Below are 21965 nucleotides of genomic sequence, written 5' to 3'. Positions count from 1 at the left end.
AGGTCTATGCGTCCTTTAAAAAATGGACATGTTTTACATGGATGACTCATCATGTTCTCTGTGTACATATTCTCACTATCTGCTTTAGCTTTAGCCCAAGGTAATTATCGTCATTCAAGGGCTGTAAACTTATACTGAGATAATCGATGATGACCGTTTTGCACATCTTGACGATTTCAACCCTAATGACTGATATGTAGAACTTGCCTTGCTGATTTTTTTTCCGCAACATTTAAAATGTGTATGGACGATAACACCCACACGACATCTTATGACAGTTTCTATGTTAACAGAGTTAATAGACAGTACATGTATGTAGATCCGAACAATCTGAACTTTTCCGTCTTGCAAGATAATCTATTTTTAAAGCCATTTTTAATCAGTGGACACATTTTAAAGGTATACATCATAATACTGACTGTTTCTTAGTTTGGTACCAAATGACCCAACAGTTAGAAAATTTTTGAAATATAACGGACGACGATAGCCGACGGTGATCACTTAAGAGATGGATAGAGCGTTATATTTTGTATATAAAAAAATTAATGCCCAACGGTATAACGTTGTTTGTAAAACATAACTTGTGTTTCTGGTACAGGGGATAATGATTATACATGTAGTCTTAATTTTTTGTGAATAAAATACCTTTCTTACATTAAGGTATATGTTTCAATTTAATTGAGGTCTGGAACTGGCATGTCATTAACTGCAGTAGTCCTTTGCTAGTTTATGTTCATTTTTGGCATTTTGCTATGTTTCGTCTGTTACCTTATCTAACGCCTAACTAAGATTTCTTTTACAAATGAGTTTAACTGCGTAAAGCTGTGTGTTTGTTTATTCAACATTGGCTAGATGGTAGGAAGAGAGTTGATATCTCCAAAAACAAAGATGTTTAATCCAACCGCATATTTGCGTCTATCCCAAATAAAAAAAAACAACTGGCATTTGTTTAGTCTTGTGTGGTTTTTCTCGCTGTGTTGAAGTCCTGTTGGTGGACTTATGTTTTTTTCTGCTCTTCGGTCGGGATGCTGTGTCCTGTCATATTCCCTGTTTCCATTCTTTATCTCAATCTATATACCACTGGCATCACACGAAACGTGGTAAAAAAAATATACTGATTAGTGATTGCTAATCCAATAGTAATTGAGTAATAAAAAAATACCTAACTTATTCCACCACAAATTAATGTGCCTTTACATGTTCCAAGATCGGACACTCGTCAGTGGTGCCTGTATGTCGTATCTCATTGCTTTTCGTGAATTAGGGAAATAACTATCGACACACTGTTGACAGCAGATCTTTATTGAAATTTATGTACAACTTTAAAAATTTGAGAAGATACAGAGTTTGGCATATTGTATATCTTGTTATAATTGGAGACTATATGCATTCCTCCTACTGTCTTTTGGTAGTAAGTTTTGTCGTTTTGTTGGCGTCGTATTGACATAAACGACACGTTTCTGTCTATTATGTGCTGTTGGTTGTATTTGGTAGATTATCTAACATACATGTATCAAGTTCATTTTGGTGCATTTTAGAACATGATTAAAAAAAGACATTCATAAATATCAACAAAATTCCAACAGGTATGAGGCTCACAAAATTGTAAAGCATTTATTGAACGTAATTTGAAATTATGCGGCAACCTAGGTACAATGAAGTAGCGATCTCCAACATGCTTCAACGACATCTTCATTTGTTTTGGAATTGATGTTATCCTTTATAAATTAACTTTGAATTGTTAGATATTCCTAGGAGTTTCTACCCCTGGAATATACAACTTTAGCTGTATTTAGCAAAACCATTCTTATGTTGGTTTTTCACTGCTCACAAACATCGTACTTGATTTTACATTTTTTGGCTTTTGATCTGAGCATCACCAATGAGTCATTTGTAGACGATATCTTTTGTCTGGCGTCCAAAATTGTAAGTCTATTATCTTTTTTGTATAGTTTTACCATGTTTGAAAATCAGGAAGATTTTCTGTATGAAAACAAATTGATTTTCCATTATTTTTGAAAGATGCCCAGCAAAATATTTTCTTTACAGATATTTTCTGACCAGCAAGAACCCCACACTCGTTGCAAAGATGGTACAGTTTAGGATTTGAAAATTGTATATCAAACGTAACAGTTTGATCATAAACTACAAGCGTTTTTAATGGATCATAATATCCATATTCTCTACCGGTTTGAATTTTTACTATAAACTTGTTAGAGCTGCTCTTGTCCGGGGGTGTTCCTTCTCGTGTTCCAACTAAATTTGGATGAAACGATCTTAGGTTTAAATCAAATGCTTCCTGGAGTTCTGGAGGTTGTCCCAGGTTATTTGGTTCTGTATCGCACATCTGCACTTCAACTACATACGACTTAGTCAAAAGCTTGCACATATGTTTATGTTTTATCCAGTGCTGCATTTGACAATATTTGGAACAATATTTTGCCTTCTTGCATTTGGAACAAGACTTTAATTGCTGTGATATTTTATGACAAAAGCAACACGCTTTTATAGAACAAAATAGATCTGTTGGATGTTGAATCATTCGTTCGTTGTTGTGGAACACATTGATACTAGATATAAAAGGTTTTCTTGACTCTTCAAGCATCTCTCCATCTGCAACTGTGATATTTTCATGTTTTCCAAATGAATTGTATATAGAATTAACAGTATAAATGTCTGGACCGGTATGATCTCTGATAGTGTTACCATCAATAAAAACTGCTGCTGTATAGTTGTGCCCAAGTCTTATTCCACCGCATTTGTTTTCACAAATCTCGTTATTTTGAATGTAGCTGTAAGATCTCGACTTAACCATCATTCCCCAGAGCCAATTAGAATGTATAAGATTTCCTTTTACTTCATAGAAACCTCCATCAAATGAAATGCCGGATAAACCATTTTGTCTGATTATGTTATCATGTATAACAGCTCTTGAGGCACCTTCCTCGACTAATTCATTCTTTCTGAGGGGATCTACATTTCCTCCACACCACACTCCTTCTGAGCCGTTTTGCTGAATGATATTACCACGTATGTACCCATATCCGTTCGGTCCAATATTAACACCATGAAATTGATTTTTGTAAATTGTATTATTAATAGCTTTAATAGCACCCCCTTCTCTTGCCTCAACTCCCATTTGTCTCATATTGGATATTGTACAGTTTCTGATTTCAATTAAGGAACCGTTTCCACACGACAAAACACCACCGCCACCACATCTTTCAAACAGGCACGAATCAACGTATGCAGTTCCTCCATTAGATACACAAACCCCTGCAAAACCCACTTTCCCTATACTTTTATTCGCAAATGACATTGAAAGACTAGACTGATGATCAACCTTGCATTTTAATCGATTGATACATCCCTCGTCCCCTTTGCATTTAGGAAAATACTCGCAACCTATTTGTCCGTTCGAAAATGAACACTTGTAGAATGTTGCCACAGAATTACTGGTTACTAGGATCTGACATCCTCCTTCCAGGAATTTAATATTTTCAAAATGCACATGAATAGAATTCCCAGGTTGAGTATTTTCTTTAGTGTGAACTTTACGTGCTACAGAAATTTGAAATAATTGTCCTGTATCGATTTCGACCCCTTCTTCAATGCCAACGACTTGAATGCTTTTAGTTGTGAATAGTGGTTCTCGAATAATATAACGCCCTTTCCGCAACATGAGAGTTGTAAATGGCTTATCTGTTAACAGCATAATTTCCTTACGTAAAAGATCTGGCACCTCAATAATTTTGTAATTTAGTCTTGGATAACATACTTTTTTTATCCTATTTTCCCAAATACCCTGTTCTTCTTTATGTGATGCAATGCAAGCAGATGCTACACCGACAGCTTCCATATTCGATGAAAGTGAACCAGTCTTTATCAATTTAGAAACAGAATATGCCTTACAGTAGTATCCCTTCCACTTATCGGATGCATTTTGAATACAACAATTGGCGTCGTTCAACGCATGTTCGTAGTCACATATTTTGATGTATGCTAAGCTTCTATTTATGTAAAATTTGCTGTCAATATTATCTATAGAACAAGACCTTATTCCCTCAGTATAACACTGTATAGCATCATGGTATCTATGTTCCTTATACGCTTTATTTCCCATCTCTCTTAAAGATTCTGAATTGTAAAGGATTACAGGTGTCGTATCAACACTATCTTCACTGTCATTGTGTATAACAGACGCGAGACATTCAAGAATTGTCTCTCGATCTTTCTGTAATAAAGGAATTGTAATGCTTGTAAGCTCATGGTAGTACTTGGTGGTAACTGGCAACGTGGGAATTATTTGAACCATTTGTTCTTGATCAGCAAGCGCTAACGATTGTCGTTGATTAATACTATGGTATAGAGCTGTTGTCTGCAATATTTTTAACATTTGGTCATTAAAGCAAATATTCTGTTTAGATTCGTCTTTTTTCACAAACTGTAGTAAATGTCCTTTTAATGTATTAGCATTGGCAGCTAACTTAGCCCATATACACAAAGAACCTCGTACCGTATCGTTATTCACCTGGATCACATCATTTGGAGTCATGCATGAGTCTAAAGCCTTTTTAACCATACACAATGCATATTGAAGAATATAATATCGACGATCGCTGACCATATTGTCCCTTATTACCTCTTGAACAAGTCTATGTACAGAAAGACACTTATCTTTCATGAACTGGAACAATGAAAATCTAGATAAAATTTCAATTATCTGACTGCGTCCAACATCATCATCGAGTGCTTCGGTGAGATCGGTGTCTTGGATGACAGGGTTTCCAACATTAAAAAGTTCTTTAGGTATATTATCTGCAAACAAAAAAGATGCTATTTCCATGACTGTAATTGCAGCTGTGCCTAAATCTTCCCCAATCGACTCTCTGGATATATATTCAGTGTTTAGTTGCCAAGTTGTGGCAACTGAAAGCCTATCCTTGGTTATGTGTTTCGGAGATGGAGCTGTTCTTAGCAGTTTTATCCTTTTTTTCTCAAATCGTTTGACATAATCATCAAATGAACATTGTATACTCTTGACATGAGCAGCTGCTTGTTCTAGTGCCAATGGTAACCCACCAAGCTCTTCAATAAGTGTTAATATTGCATGGTCGTCCGAACCGTCAACTCTACCAGTTCTCCGCTTTACAAATTCTAAAGCTTCTGTTGTTTCAAATACACCAAGACTAATGCAATTCTCTAGTTTAACATTCATAGACTCTACAATCTCGTTTGAATCTCGTCTCGTTGTAATGATGATGTGTCCGCGAGTATTCCTTTTCCATGACCCAACCAATAATTCTTTAGAATAATCAGAAAGATATTCCTCATCTGTATTGTCAACCACTAAGAGCCACTTTTCAGTTAAAATGGAAAACCATAGCAAAGTTTTCCTAAAAGTTTCTCTGAAGTTCTTTCCGGTTGTACTGACATCAATAGCTAACGTTGATATAGAATCCTCCAAAGAACTTTCAGATTCGGCCGACATCCAAAATACACCACCTTGGTAAAACTCATGATATCTCCATGCAAATTCCGTTGCAAGAGTAGTTTTGCCACATCCACCTAAACCAGATATAACCAATGTGTGGTGCTCGGTATTTTTGTCTACAAAGCTGTTTTTGATCTTGTTTATTTCATTTCCTCGTGCAACAAAAGATTCTGAGCGATTTGGTGGGTAGAAGAAGATTTTACCGGTAGGTTTAGATCCACACATGTAGTTTTTGAAATCTCCAATATTCTCTTTCATCTCAGTTATGTCCTTCTTGATATTTGATACATCTTCAGTTGTCGATTTGGCTTCATATTCAAGTGTTTTAACTCTGTTTATGGTTGATGTATTTTCAGTTTTGAGGCTTTTAACATTTTGTGTATTCTCCTTAATATCTGCAATCGCTCCATCAATATGCTGCCTATTTTCAGTCTGAACGTTCTCAATAGTATCAATACGCTTACAAACACGCTCCATTTCACTATTTATCTGTAACATAGCCTCATGTATCTTCGTGAAAGATGTATCCCTACCAGATTTCAGTATCAACGCATATTCTGCTAGAACGTGTGTTTGATGCCTAAATTCATTTAAAACAATTTGGTCAACTGCATAACCTTGCAAAAACATAAATCCTGAAATGAAACAAAAATATACGTTATTTAAACATTTTCACAAGACATTAAGACAGGCAGTGACAGTTTAGAAATTGTTACTTTCTAATATGAAAGGTGAAAACAAACATTTGGTTTTACAAATATTTCATTTACTGTCCGCAAGCATTGGCGTTTTATTGAAAATGACTTTTACTTTAACATTTTCATCACCTCCTGTTATTGATGATCGCAGGCCCTAAAATCTCAAAGACATAGTTCTTGTGTTTAAAATAAAACAAAAACCCAAAAGAGAAGTAATTGATAAGGAATGTGATATTTGTTAATCTACAGGATAAAGTAAAAATCAAACATTAACACACACAATAAAAAAAAACCACATAACAACTGTGACATCTTCCCTCATAACACACATGACTTTTAGATATAAAGAAGTATTTTGACAACTAAGTTGAACAGAGACAATCTTTGATAGACTATGATCCATAAACTTATTAATTACTTAAATTCTGTTCATGAACAAGTGATAAAAACAACAAAAATAGTTCTCTAAAATTAGATATGATATAACCACTATAAATGTATATATTTGTTATTCACTTAGAAACAAATCAAAGAATAGTAGTATATTATTATTGACATACTTACCATTCTGTTCCCATTTAGTTATATCTGCTAATACTTTTGTCTCGTCTGGTGTGTTCAAATTGAGACATTTTATGAGTTGATGCATTAATTGAAATGACGTCTGATACTTTATAGTATCCCATTCGTCAAAGTTACAATGTGCCCATGGATTTCGTACATCTGAACGGAGCTGAAAGAACATGTTAGCGTAGTAAATTATAATAATGAATTTAAGGAGATTAAAACTATTAACTAGTAGTCCATTTGTGTTGAACCAAGCATCTATATACCTTTACTGTCCTGATGTTTCATAGGTACTAGTACATGTTTGATAGGAAGAACACTTTAAAAGGAGCATCGCAAACCTTCGGTTTTATTTCAAAAGAATACTTGTATGAGGTTGGGCGATTTTCTGTCGATAAAAATGAATCAGTACTATTTAAAACAACTGGGACAAGGTCATATTGATTTTTTGTCCATAATTTCCCATGTATTTGTATCGACGTCCTGTCATTCAAAAAAATGGCTTAAGTTTGTGTTTTAAGTATCTAAATGTTTCCAAGTATAAATCGGGATCGTTTAAGATCTATGAATAATTGTATACCATACCTTCGCTGCAACATTCCTTGCTGGCTGAGGAAATTTATCGATATTGACAATCAAATTAAGGAGTGCTGAAAGATCACATGTTTGGTCAAAAGCGGAATACCGAGCCATATATGTCTTCATGAACAATTTTGAAAACTCTACATGATTCCTGACAATGTAGTCGTAGTTGATTAAGTCTGGTTTCCTACCGACTTTTGCTATAGAATTGTTTTTGTTAATAGCTTCATAGTTAAGTTTAGTTCCTGACGTTATATCCTTTTTCTGATGATTAGGATATTTTTGTGTATGAATTCTGTGAGAGAGTGTCATGGCATTGTAGTGGCTCTGCACTACTGGTTCTACATAGTTTCGGATGGTAGGCGATAAAATATTCTGCAGGCAAATCCCAATGAGAAGCCATCTCTTCTGGTTATCTTCTAGGTCGACCTTTATAACTGTAATAAAGTGAAACACTTGCTTAACTCAACACTAAACGTATTACAGGTTGCAAGGTCTTACATTGTAGCAACAAAATTTAAAGGTAAACTGTTTACTGTTGACACGCTAGGTGGACTTGTGGAAAAGGGACATCAGATCCTTCTAGAGTACCTGATGTTATCCCCGATTTTAATTAGCTATTTTTTTCTTTAATTTTAATTTTGTTGTCTTTTGATAGACGTGTCGTCGGTTTTCTTTCTTTTTATTCAACTTCTAGCTTGTGTTTTGTCTGTCTCGTTTAATGTTATCTAATGATACAACTCGTACAATAAGAAGATGTTGTATGATTGCCAAAGAGACAATTATTCACAGGAGACAATATCACACATATATTAATAACATCTATAGGTTGACGTACAGGCTTCAGCAAATCCCAAACCGCATTGTTAGTTATAAAAAGCCCCGAATCGACAAAATAAAACAATTCATACGAGAAAACTAACGATCCAATTTATGTACAAAATAATATATGAAAATAAATGTAACACAGCAACAAAAACGACAACCACGGAATGATAGGCTACTGACTTGGGAAGGACTTTTACATACATAATGTGGCGGGGTCAAACATGTAAGTGGCCGCCGAACCCTCCCCTTATCCTTGAAAAGTGGTGCAACAGAACAATACAATTACTGTACAAAATAATTAAAAAAAAACGAATTTAATCGACAGCAACAATAATCTGTCCATTACAGCGCCCTGACTTGTGACAGGCACATATAGAATGTGGCGGGGTCAAACATGTCAGAGGCCGCCCAATCCTCCCCTAACCTGAGACAGTGGTGTAACAGTACAACATACGAACAAACTGTAAAAATCAGATGAAAAGGTTTAACTCATCAGATGGATACAAACAGAAATACATGTAGCAAAACCTCAGAGTGGGCGTGCTTTGGTACATGTACACCCCAACAACAAAACGACAGAATAGTCCTGAGTATTCACAGTTATTGACAGCTAGTTCAATAATAATAAAACAAAATCACGCTTATAAGACTTAATCATCAATCAGTAGTTTAGTTTACCATGTTTACAACACAGTCGTAAATAAGATTTAATTGTGCTAGTGAAAGGCAAGCTATAAATCGTTTCTAATTTTGTAAATGTATGGCAAATTTCATTAAATACTATTTGAGAAATACTGTGATATAATAAACACTAACTGATAAATATATAATGCCCTTCATTATCTGGACCATTGCAATACTGAAATAATTAAAACACACGATCAAACTCAAACGTGAATGTAACGAACAAATATCTAGAGATGAGTTGATATATTTGTAGTCGTGATATGAAATATAGATTTGCCAACCTGGTGTGTTTACACTAGCTGTGCATATTTCTGTTATTTCTTTCTTTAACTCCAATTCTATATCATTATCAGGGTCCGGAGTAATAAATATCGTGTTAGTTGTCATGGCCACGCAACAAATATCTGCAAAATAATTAAGCATGAGATTAACGTTAAGTTTTTAACGGTAGTTAATTTTAGTAAAATACTATGAAGTGTTCCATATATGGCCATTATGTTTTAAACATACATATATTCAATTGATCATGATGACATTTGATATATTTGTAATCGTGTCATCCAATAAAACAGTACCCTGCTGTAATAACGTCTAAAATATACACTGACGCTAGTTTTTGAGAATGAATAGGTAAATGTGTGTACACAATTGTTTAAAATAAAACACACAAATGGATTTTCAGTGACTGCACGGTCATATTGTGTACAAAATCCCAAACCTTCTTCAGCAGGTCTGAAATATTTTGTGAATGTTCTCTATGAAACCAACAGTTAACTATAAATTTATGGGCATTAAAATATTCGGAGGAAAAAGATGCATACGATGAGGGGGTCCTATGTATCAACACGATTTAATGTAAATACTTGCGTTGAAGGTGCGGCCGAGGCAAACAATAATAATTAAACGGGCGCCATTTTCCCGTGAAATTGATCATGAAGAAGTCACGTGTTTTGCGATCGTAATTAAGCATGCATAGCAGGAGACTCTTATACATAGTCATCACGTGTAGTCCTGTAACCAATCATATCCCTATAGGGGATGATATAATATTAGACACATAGTGTGCTTGTGGCTAGTGACCTTATAAGATATATATATATTGAGTCAGTAAATTCCAAGTTTATTGCACTCCCCATATGGAATTAACCAACTTCATATATATCGTACAATTACATTTTTTAGGTCACTAGCCACTGTGTAACGAATTTTATCTTAGGGGTCGACCATGTGTTTTTGATATTCTGGGCCGGCCGGGAAAGGGAGGATTTTGAAAATAAATAACTCAGCCTTGATAATCACAAAAATAAATGGTTTGTTCTGTGGTAGTTTGAAAATAAATAAAATAATAATAAATAAATGACTTACAATGTATTGAAAATTAAAAACTCTGCAGGTCTATTCGAAAGTATGAGATGGCACCAGATTCTTCATAAAATTCATCTTTTTAAAATACAAAATCGGGAATCATTCCCAAATCTTTATATAATAAAATTTTAAATATTATTATTTAAATATACTTGAAATGTCTGAAAATGGGTTTCATTTAACTTCAGATATATTGTGTCAGGAACACTGACCTCACTTTTATTACAGGTTAATAACTACATTGAGGCAAATGCCTCATGTAGGAAATTTCAAAACCAAAATTAGTCTTCATATCAAATTGTTTAACGGCGAGTGTCTTGCAAGAACACCCTCTGAGGTAGCCCCTTATTTTTTGGGATCAATGTTTCTTATTTATTTGTCTTTTGTTTATTGATTGCCCCTCTGTATTCTGTTAGCGTTGCATTCCTTTTGTAATTTAGCAATTTTGTTATTAACTTGCTCATGAGGTTTTTTAAAAACAAAAACAGCAGCCACAAACTTAACTATGTGAATTAATTTTTTGCTTTATCCTACATATTGGTCTTTTGTTGGTGTCTCTAAAAACGTAAGTCTAACACTGAATCTATACATGATGCTTGAGACCAAAATATTGTCAAAAAATGATTAACTCAGAACTTGCATTTTCAGAATAAGAAAGGGTCTGTGAAACACCCAAAAGAGCACAATAATTTGTTCTATACACTACAGTCCAGGTGGACTTTGTCATTTCCACTCGCCCACGGTGGACAAACCAATGCCGTCCACTCTCTGTCCACGTCCGTTGTCCACCGTGGGCGTGGTGCCCACCCTATGCCGTGGATTCCGTGGGCGTATTGCCCACTCTATACCGAGGACAGCCGTGGGCGTGGTGTCCACCCTATACCGAGGACAGCCGTGGACATACAATGCCCACGATATACGGTGGAAAGGAGTATGCACAATTCTGGATATAACTCGTGATTTTCGGATACGTTAGATGCTTTTTCCAATATAATCTTTTTGTAAAGTAGTTGGTGTTAATAAAATTGACAAGTTTGTGAAATGTGGAAGGTTACCGAAGGAGATTTCGCTTAACAACATTTATTTATTTTTTAATCTTTAGAGAAACAGATTCTCGCATAGTAGCTCGTGGATTTTCTGATTTCATCTTGCCGAGGTCGGACTTTAAAATTGGAAATTAAACTGTCGCAGACATTTGTACCCACGTGACTTGCGTTTTTTTTTTATTAATAACCAGACGTATTTCGTATAATTACGTGGAAATTATCAAATGCAAAATAGCATTCCTTATCGCTTATGCATATTAATGTAAATCATTTTTAAGGAACAGTCATGTAGATAAATGATGTGAAAATGTTTGTCGTTACAAATATAGTATCAATATTAAATCAAGGATACCAATAATTTGTGTTAGCGTTGCGGAAGAATATCTCAAAAAGGTTTTCCAAAAATTGCGAGAAAATTTGAATGCCTACTCAAATCTACTTACTCAAATCCAATATATCTTAGAAAAACTAATTATTTCAAAAGAATAACCACTATGCTCTTCCACTGAATTATCATGAGAATACTAGTAGAAAAGAATGACATAAGGAAAAATAAAAATTACATATAACTGTTATACATATATTTTGTCGTATTATGAAGCCGTAGTTTACAGCTTGTCGCCTTATTGTAAGCAATCAATCAAGTGCATAAGTTTTAGCATGAAAACTATACTTATTGTTAAAAAAAAACATATGCATCCTTTTTTTATTAGAGGTTTCGTACGACTTTAATATAATCGCAATGAATACATTAAACATAAAATATATATAAAAAAGGTAGTCTATAAGGTATGTTCAACTTGCTATTGATTAGTTTTTTTATAAAAGAAATGCCCCCTTTTCGAAACCCATTGCTAGAATGTGTCCGATTGGGTTCTAAAACCCCTCGCCGTGGTTTGGGCGTACACTTAAAAATAGCCTAGCTACGCCACTGCTATAAAGTTTGCATTTTAACCTGTCTGCGTTATTTTGATATAAAGTTGTAAATTAAACTTGTACCTGTATGAAATATTTGCTACTGGACGTTAAAAAAGCTACAGTCAATCAATTATTCCAATATTAAGTGTTGTTTCAATTAAATTCATTTAAGAGCGGTACACTTATGCAATAGACAATCTAACCCAATTGTAACATCGCAATTGAAATCACAAAATCGTTCATTACTATATCTGATGATCGAATCACACACAGCTCAATGACTGCATATACAAACAACGCTAATATCTTGTGTGATTTATTACCTGTCAATTACATGAGAAAAAATAGTGAAGAATATTGACAACCGATGTTTTAACAAGAATTTGATTTTTACACTGGTACATATATATAAGCGTCAGTCAGTGATCTTTTCTTTCATTTTTGTATTCTTTTAAAGTTCATAGTATTTTTATTTGTCCTTCTGAAAATAACGAAATGAGGTCGAAAAAAAGAAATTTCACGGCATAATGTTTATATAATAAGCAATATTTAATTTCGGGAATTAACAAGGTTTTTCCATGACTTTTTATGTTCGGGTTGAATCAGTTGTAAGTGACAAATGGAGCATATTTTTAAGATTAAACGAATATTGTGAGCAGCTGATGGCTTATAAGCACGTGGCAATAACCGCCTTCTAAGAGCACATGTTATTCTATTGAAATTAATCAGGTGTCATCTTGGTTTATTGTATCTACACGGCAATCAGTATTTACGACAACAATTTTAAAATGGCAAATTCACATAATTTCAATTTAAGTTAACTCATTGGTGTCAAATCAATACAAACTGATCTCTAAACAAAACATTAGGCTAAGGCTTCCTTATTCGCGTACAAAACAATGCAAAAAATTTCACAGTTTTATTATCAGATAAATTACTCCATCATATACAAAGTGTAACAAGTGCATATCAATACATTTACAAATCAATAAACATATGGCAACCAATGTACCGTTATATAACGTTCATGGATCGACCCCCGCCCACCCGATCTCCCGTGGACAGCAGTGGGCGTGGATTCCACGCTATACCGTGGACCAGTCGGTGGGCGTGGACCACAGATGTCCACCCAATACACACGACATACCGTGGACAAGTGGACACGTGGGCGAGCGTGGACCGAAATGTCCACCCAATGCACACGCCCACCGTGGGCACGTGGAAATGACAAAGTCCACGTGGGCTGTAGTGTAGCTTATTTAGGGTCTTCAGTAGGTCCAAAACCCTTGAATTTTTTTTTAGCCTCGCTACGCTCGGCATAAATGATTTTCATACTTTTAAACCAGGTTAAATCAAGCAAAACTGTAAAACCTTGTATAAATTATATGCTGGTATTTAGGTGTAATACCACCAAATCATGGTACGTCACATCTGGTTGTATACGAAAATAGGTAGAAAAAAAATATTCCCATGAATTTGACAGTTGTAGTTAATAATCCTATTTTGTGCCATAAACATATGTCTCGGGTATTTCAGAGCACCGTTTTTTTATATGGGGTTACTATAGAATATTTTAGAAACTTGGGCTTACATTGTTACTAAAGCTTGTACACAGGTTAAAGAAGGGGGAAATTTGATTGGATTTTTTTAAATGTCCAAATTTAACAAAGACTAATTGGGGAACATCCTTGGTGGTATTACACCTATATATATGCAGTTCGGAATTCAGAAGATTTATTTCCACAGATGATGATGGTTATTTTTGATCAAATGGTACACAATGACTCGACCTTACATGTATCATCAATAATAAAAAATGAATTTAAAAATTGTATGTTTTCAAATTTTTTAAATATAGTTTTGAAAATAAATAATCAGTCCCTTGTTTTAATGAGAATGAAAAACTTGCTTCAACAGTCCCCCCCCCCCCGGGAATCATTCCCAAATCATTCCCAAATCTTTATATAATAAAATTTTAAATATTATTATTTAGATATACTTGAAATGTCTGAAAATGGGTTTCATTTAACTTCAGATATATTGTGTCAGGAACACTGACCTCACTTTTATTACAGGTTAATAACTACATTGAGGCAAATGCCTCATGTAGGAAATTTCAAAACCAAAATTAGTCTTCATATCAAATTGTTTAACGGCGAGTGTCTTGCAAGAACACCCTCTGAGGTAGCCCCTTATTTTTTGGGATCAATGTTTCTTATTTATTTGTCTTTTGTTCATTGATTGCCCCTCTGTATTCTGTTAGCGTTGCATTCCTTTTGTAATTTAGCAATTTTGTTATTAACTTGCTCATGAGGTTTTTTAAAAACAAAAACAGCAGCCACAAACTTAACTATGTGAATTAATTTTTTGCTTTATCCTACATATTGGTCTTTTGTTGGTGTCTCTAAAAACGTAAGTCTAACACTGAATCTATACATGATGCTTGAGACCAAAATATTGTCAAAAAATGATTAACTCAGAACTTGCATTTTCAGAATAAGAAAGGGTCTGTGAAACACCCAAAAGAGCACAATAATTTGTTCTATAGCTTATTTAGGGTCTTCAGTAGGTCCAAAACCCTTGAATTTTTTTTTAGCCTCGCTACGCTCGGCATAAATGATTTTCATACTTTTAAACCAGGTTAAATCAAGCAAAACTGTAAAACCTTGTATAAATTATATGCTGGTATTTAGGTGTAATACCACCAAATCATGGTACGTCACATCTGATTGTATACGAAAATAGGTAGAAAAAAAATATTCCCATGAATTTGACAGTTGTAGTTAATAATCCTATTTTGTGCCATAAACATATGTCTCGGGTATTTCAGAGCACCGTTTTTTTATATGGGGTTTCTATAGAATATTTTAGAAACTTGGGCTTACATTGTTACTAAAGCTTGTACACAGGTTAAAGAAGGGGGAAATTTGATTGGATTTTTTTAAATGTCCAAATTTAACAAAGACTAATTGGGGAACATCCTTGGTGGTATTACACCTATATATATGCAGTTCGGAATTCAGAAGATTTATTTCCACAGATGATGATGGTTATTTTTGATCAAATGGTACACAATGACTCGACCTTACATGTATCATCAATAATAAAAAATGAATTTAAAAATTGTATGTTTTCAAATTTTTTAAATATAGTTTTGAAAATAAATAATCAGTCCCTTGTTTTAATGAGAATGAAAAACTTGCTTCAACAGTCCCCCCCCCCTCGAATATCAAATGGTTGTCCCCTTAACGACTATCTTAACATATATATAACATTTATCTATATAAATATATATTGAAAAAAGTACAGGTTCCAGCCCCGGCCCCGGAAGTTACGAATCAAATCTACTCTACTAGGGTCTAAATACAGCACAAACAACATTTTCCTAAAGACCAAAAAAGTGAAAAGTATATTTAAACAAAACGCATTTGACTAACAGGTCGAACAACTGATTTGGAAGGCCATATAATTTACCCTCAATTTTAGCTCGACTTTTGAATTTTAATAGTCAATATAGGATGAACGGATCATATAAACTGTAGGGAAAATATGATACCAGCCCAAACGAAAAAATATAAACGAGTCTAAATTGAAAACTACGTTCAAACTTATGATTGCGTTGGATACATACCGCAATTTTTATACGTGTGCATGTAAAACAGATTTCGTTGTAGAAGGGTCTAAATACAGCACAAACAACATTTTCCAAAAGACCAAAACAGTGAAAAAGTATATTTAAACAAAACGCATTTGACAAACAGGTCGAACAACTGATTTTCTTAAACCCTGCTGACTGCCATTGGCGATTGCCAAATAAAATTGATCACGAGATGTAACAAAATGGATCTTAATATAAATTTAATACTAAACAGAAAACGATAAACTTGTGACCAAGATGGCATGCCACAAACACAAGGTGTCAATATTTTTTTTTTGTACACCAGGGGTCTGTTGTTCAACTTGTCGTTAAATTAAACGAGTCGTTAAATTTTACTAATCACTGCGTTAAATTTAATCAGTCCATTATCATGTTGTTCAACTTGTCGTTAAATTTAACGAGTCGTTTAAAATTGTCAAAGTGTCGTTATATTTAATCGACCTCATTGAGGATGATTAAATTTTAATCAGTTGATTAACCTCAATCTAAGATGGCTGTCAATGTTTTGTTTCAACCACCTGTTGTAAGAAGAGAGCGACATTTTCGCGGTTTTGACCCTCTAGAAAGGGAATTTTCTGATGAGGAGCTAAGGCAGAGATATAGATTTGGCAGAGAGACCATTGGGTACCTGTCAGATTTAATGAGAGGGGATCTGGAGCGTGGGACAAACAAGGAGACAGCCCTTTCAGTGGAACAACAGGTTATGATTGCCTTGAGGTTTTATGGAAGTGGATCACACTTGCAAGTAGTTGGGGACACGATGGGATTTGACAAGTCAACTGTGTCTCGAGTGATTGACCGTGTGACGGATTCATTAGTTGCCATGAAGGATGACTTCGTATCGTGGCCAGATAATCAGAGGAAGAATGTGATAAGGGCTGGGTTTTATGAAAAGGCTGGTTTTCCAAACGTGGTTGGATGCATTGACGGGACTCACATACGGATTACTGGGCCTAGCATTGATGAACCAGCATTTGTTAACCGAAAGGGGTTCCATAGCATCAACGTACAAGCCATTTGTGACCATGAAGGTAATTTAAAACACTGTATTATACCTATTTTATGTTTACAACATGCTTTGTGTGCGTCCTTTTTCTTGACATCTTCAATCGTCCTTGACCATATATACATGGCTGGTTTTCTGTTGAACTGGTTTTCAGCTAATTTGAAAATCGATGGATAAAGAAAGACAACTCAATCTTGACATATACTTTCTATTAGATTCGTAGACTCGATCATGAGTTGCTTTTTACCAGAGACATATACATCACATATACACATAATTTGTCTCAGTTTTTACCGTTTCACTTTTAAATATGCTGAATCGAATGAACTGCTAAGAGTTTATGAACATAAATTTATTGATCAAAATAGTTATAAAGATTTGCCCACCCACCCCTTATCTGCTTTAGGTAGAATTTGTCACAGTCAGGCTTATAAACTTGTGAAACGTCAACAAATAGTGTGCCCCATGTAGTTTATCTACCTCAAAATGTTTCTGTGAGAAGCCCCCCCCCCCCCCACCCCCCAAAAAAAAACCAACTAAAAAAAAAAACATACAAAACTGAAAAACACAAAACAAAAAAATAAGTGTCCAATCTGTCATCCAAATATCAAGTTCGCCTACCCATTCTTTTCGGTGTTGGGAAATAGTGACCAGTCCTTAAAAAATAAGTGCCTGTGAGAGTGTAACAGTCTCTGAACTGCCACCCACTAACTTCTGCAACAGCTCTATTTGTAGTTCAAGTTTGTTCTTTTCTAAGTCCATCTGAATTTTCTGTCTCTCTTGGATCTCTAGTTTACCTTGCAGTGCACGATACTGCATGTCGTGTATATCCTGCACTGTTATCTTTTTCGAAGGTGTTCTCACTGTCCTACAAATAATAAAAACATAATGAATTCTGTAAAAGATCGATTAATTTTACAACTCTTTTTATTGATCGATTCAAAGTCATAGTTCCATCAAATAGCCTGCTACTCACAACTCAGGGTCCACTTCCTATATCTGAATATATACAAAATGATTGGACGTGCCAGTCACAATATGTCACGTTTTCCGGCTTGAAATGATGTGAATAGGTGGGGGAAACTGTCAGAAATATATGAAAAGGTTAAAAAAAGTTCCAATTACTTGTAAACTAAGAAGCGTAGTCTGAGACTCATTTTAAAATAATGTAAAAAAATCTAAAGTTTCGGGAAAATATTCATTCTACTTATGAACTCAAAATCGTTTTTGTTGAAGGTGGCTTATGGTGACCTTAAGTTGTTAATTTCTGGTCTCTTGTGGGGAGTTGTCTCATTGGCAATTATACCACATCTTCTTTTTTTACATTTACAACTTACTTCTGCTTAGCTGTCCTATCTGTTTGTTCTGGAAGATGTGGAACGACTGTTTGTGTCAGGATGGGGTCATATCCTGAAAGCAGAGACGGACTTGGTGGACTGGACGTGGGTGGACTGTCCCTTATCAGAGATGCTGCAGACTCATACAGATCCTGGCTGGCATCTTCTTCGGGCAAAGTGGCATTGATAATTGGTTGATCTGTAATAAATGAGATAAAATTTATTCGTTGATACTATGTTTGGGTATATTTTATTTATTATAAGGGGGGGGGGGGGGCAATGGAAACATACTATATCATCATTCATTTAAATTCAGATACAATTACTTTAAATTGCAAGATAAAAAATATTGCACAAGACTAAATAAGACCCTATTTCAACTCTTCAGATTATCAAGGGTCTCAGCTATAAACTTATATGTGTTCCTGTCTAGGTTCAGTCTGCAACAACAAATTGATCAACTTTATTCCGGATTTATGATAACCAGTCCGTATCTGTTTTAATATTATAAATCATGACTGGTTTTCGGTCGAAATTAGCTATTGCGGTTCCCTTTAATTCATCAACAGATACCAGTTTAAAGACGACTTGGCGGGCACCTGCAGCCACTTGTGAACTAATGTTGAAAATAATACTTTAAAACTGTTATCAGTTAAAGCAAATGCAATCTTGCAATAGTAAATCAAGAGGAAAACCTTCAAACCAACAAGAAACACGTTGACAATCATTTAATGATAGAAAATATTGGTTAAAATAAATTGTTATCAGTCACGTGATATCAGTTGGGAATTCCCCTACTTGTTGTGACGGCGGAGCAGACGAAACTTTTACCAAAATTGAATAAAGGAAACTATGTATCCCGGTATTAACAAGGATAAAAATATTTGTGTTAATTTCATTGAAAATTAACAATAACAATTAAAAGAACCTTCAAAACAAAATTTTACCAAAAAATGTTAGTTTTTATATGGAAAATAAAAACATGTTGAGTGAAACTGATCAAGTTTACTTTTTATAAAGTGCAATAAGAAGGGTAGAGCCTTGAGAAGTTCTAATTAAGGGGAAAACACATTTGGGGATATATTTCAAAGTGCTAAAAATTATTTACTTACTTGTCTGGAATGATTCGGTTTCAAGACCACCCTGAATCCCCCTGAAGCTGGTGGTGTCCTTCATCAGGTGTATTACTTTCTCTACTGCAGAGCTAGGTTGTTTTGGAGCTGGTCCTCCCCCAGTTTTGAATAACTCACTCCTGTGAGTTGTGTACACAGCCTTGGCCACTCTTGTGGTATTCCTCCACTTGTTTCTCACTTCTGTAGCAGTACGAAGGGCAACTCCAAGGGAATTCACCTTCATGGCTATGTCGTCCCAAACCTTTTTTTTTAACTGGTTGGTAACGGTATTTGTTAACTTTCCATTAATAATACTGGAGTGTTTTTCCACAAGTTGCTGAATGAGGTCTTCTTCTCCCACAGTGAAGTTGGTCTTTTTCAGTCTTTTAAGTTTGCTTGGATTTGGTTCAGCAGATTCAGCCATTGTTTCACAGACAGGATGCTCCAAAACAATGCATGATGGGTAGGTTTTATTTAATCACTTGATTAATCAGTTGATTAAATTTTAACGCATTGATTAATCAGTTGATTAAATTTTAATTCATTGATTATTTAATCAACACGTTAAATATTGTTGAACAACAGAAAATAAACGACTCGTTATGTAACGACTTGTTAAAAGATTTAATGACTCGTTAAATTTAATCAATCGTTAAAATAACGACAAGTTGAACAACAGACCCCAGATCTAGATTTCGACAATATATGTCTCTTCAGTGATGTTAGGGATCGAAACGGTACTGGAAGGCCATATAATTTACCCTCAATTTCAGCTCGACTCTTGAATTTTAAGAGTCAATATAGGATGAACGGATCATATAAACCGGAGGGAAAATATGATACCAGCCCAAACGAAAAAATATAAACGAGTCTAAATTGAAAACTACGTTCAAACTGATGATTGCGTTGGATAAATACCGCAATTTTTATACGTGTGCATGTAAAACAGATTTCGTTGTAGAAGGGTCTAAATACAGCACAAACAACATTTTCCTAAAGACCAAAAAAGTGAAAAAGTATATTTAAACAAAACGCATTTGACAAACAGGTCGAACAACTGATGTTCTTAAACCCTGCTGACTGCCATTGGCGATTGCCAAATAAAATTGATCACGAGATGTAACAAAATGGATCTTAATATACATTTAATACTAAACAGAAAACGATAAACTTCTGACCAAGATGTCATGGCACAAACACAAGGTGTCAATATTTTTGTTGTACACCAGATCTAGATTTCGACAATATATGTCTCTTGAGTGATGTTAGGGATCGAAACGGTATTTGGAAGGCCATATAATTTACCCTCAAGTTCAGATCGACTCTTGAATTTTAAGAGTCAATATAGGATGGACGGATCATATAAACCGGAGGGAAAATATGATACAAGCCCAAACGAAAAAATATGATCGATGGATAAAAACCGCAATTTTTATACGTGTGCATGTAAAACAAATTTCGTTGTAGAAGGGTCTAAATACAGCACAAACAACATTTTCCAAAAGACCAAAAATATATATATAAACATATTCATGAGATAAATACTGTTGCTTCTAAATCTGACTGTAGGGCGTTATAGGTTTCGACAAATTGAGACTAAAATCAGATGTGGATAGATTTGTCAATATGTTTTTATTTCCAATTTACCTTCCTTGTCGCCGTACGCAGTTACAGTTATTTAATTCAGTAAATATTCATAAATAATTATGGTTATCGTATATCCAATTAACTTATACGATTCTATTTATACATCAAATCTAATTTTTTCTCATAGGACATTGCATTTGATTGTACAAATCAAGACCTGTGACTGGATGATACCATGCACGTATGCAGCTGTTTCGTTTCATTTTAATCAATCGGTCTCAGCAATCGGTCGACCACATTCACTAAATAGGTTATTTATCATGTTAATACGGATGAGCTTATGTTGTATTGTTATATGTATAACCGACTTTAAATAAATCTTTTATACTTTATGCAGGAAAACCATAAAGATATTAATACACATATCAAAAGTATACTTACTTCCATCAATACAGCAAAGTATCTAGATTGTTTGATTGTATGAGACATCACATGATCTAATTAAATTCCCAGTTTATTTATCCTTTCTCCGAAACAATTGACAAAAATTGGATGAAGTCTAGTGTAGTTTTATTTTTTCAAAGTAACTTAAAAAGATAAATCATAAAATACTTTCAATATTTAACCATTGTTTCAAGGTAATAAATTGTGTGCTATTATAATACGTAGACAACTGACAATTAACAATAAAACGACGTTTAGTAGAGCATGTAGAGCAAGACGTGGTATCTAAAAATAACTGCAGTTCATTTCTATTCCGGTATACACTTGGATTTTTACTATGCTATTTTCATCTGCAGTCTTCTTAACACTAGTTTGTTAGTATTTGATTACAAGTCTTTGAGTTAACTGCATGGATATTTATTCAATGATATTACGAGGGGTTCTTGAGTCATATATAGGTCCGATAATTGTATAGTAAACACGTATCTATCGATTTGTTTACAGTTACTATATTACCTTCTGCATGCCATATTATGTACTGTACAGTGTATAAATTTAGTTTATAATAACTAATTTTGGTTTGTTTGGAGATATTTATCATATTTTGTTATATTTGCCACACAGAAAATAATAAGT

General features: G+C 34.4%; 3 protein-coding genes across 3 annotated transcripts; 1 reads left to right on the top strand and 2 right to left on the bottom strand.

Moving 5' to 3' along the window:
* Nucleotides 1-1286: 1286 nt before the first annotated feature.
* On the bottom strand, nt 1287-21612 carry LOC139493495 (uncharacterized). The gene is made up of 5 exons (XM_071281927.1): nt 21327-21612; nt 9138-9260; nt 7345-7778; nt 6757-6925; nt 1287-6129 (listed from the first exon to the last, which is right to left on the bottom strand). Exons 2-5 carry the CDS (start codon nt 9241-9243, stop codon nt 1955-1957), a joined length of 4884 nt encoding a protein of 1627 aa, XP_071138028.1. The 5' UTR covers nt 9244-9260; nt 21327-21612; the 3' UTR covers nt 1287-1954.
* On the top strand, nt 16334-17026 carry LOC139492607 (putative nuclease HARBI1). Its single transcript, XM_071280757.1, has one exon. The coding sequence runs from the start codon at nt 16334-16336 to the stop codon at nt 17024-17026; it is 693 nt and encodes a 230-aa protein (XP_071136858.1).
* On the bottom strand, nt 17507-19722 carry LOC139492606 (myb/SANT-like DNA-binding domain-containing protein 4). Its single transcript, XM_071280756.1, has 3 exons — nt 19375-19722; nt 18187-18419; nt 17507-17717 (listed from the first exon to the last, which is right to left on the bottom strand). Exons 1-3 carry the CDS (start codon nt 19720-19722, stop codon nt 17507-17509), a joined length of 792 nt encoding a protein of 263 aa, XP_071136857.1.
* Nucleotides 21613-21965: the final 353 nt, after the last annotated feature.

The sequence above is a fragment of the Mytilus edulis genome, chromosome 10 (genome assembly GCF_963676685.1).
Source record: "Mytilus edulis chromosome 10, xbMytEdul2.2, whole genome shotgun sequence".
NCBI lineage: Eukaryota > Metazoa > Mollusca > Bivalvia > Mytilida > Mytilidae > Mytilus > Mytilus edulis.
The sequence above is the reverse complement of the archived record's forward strand: the minus strand, read 5'-3'. Positions and strand labels throughout refer to the sequence as shown.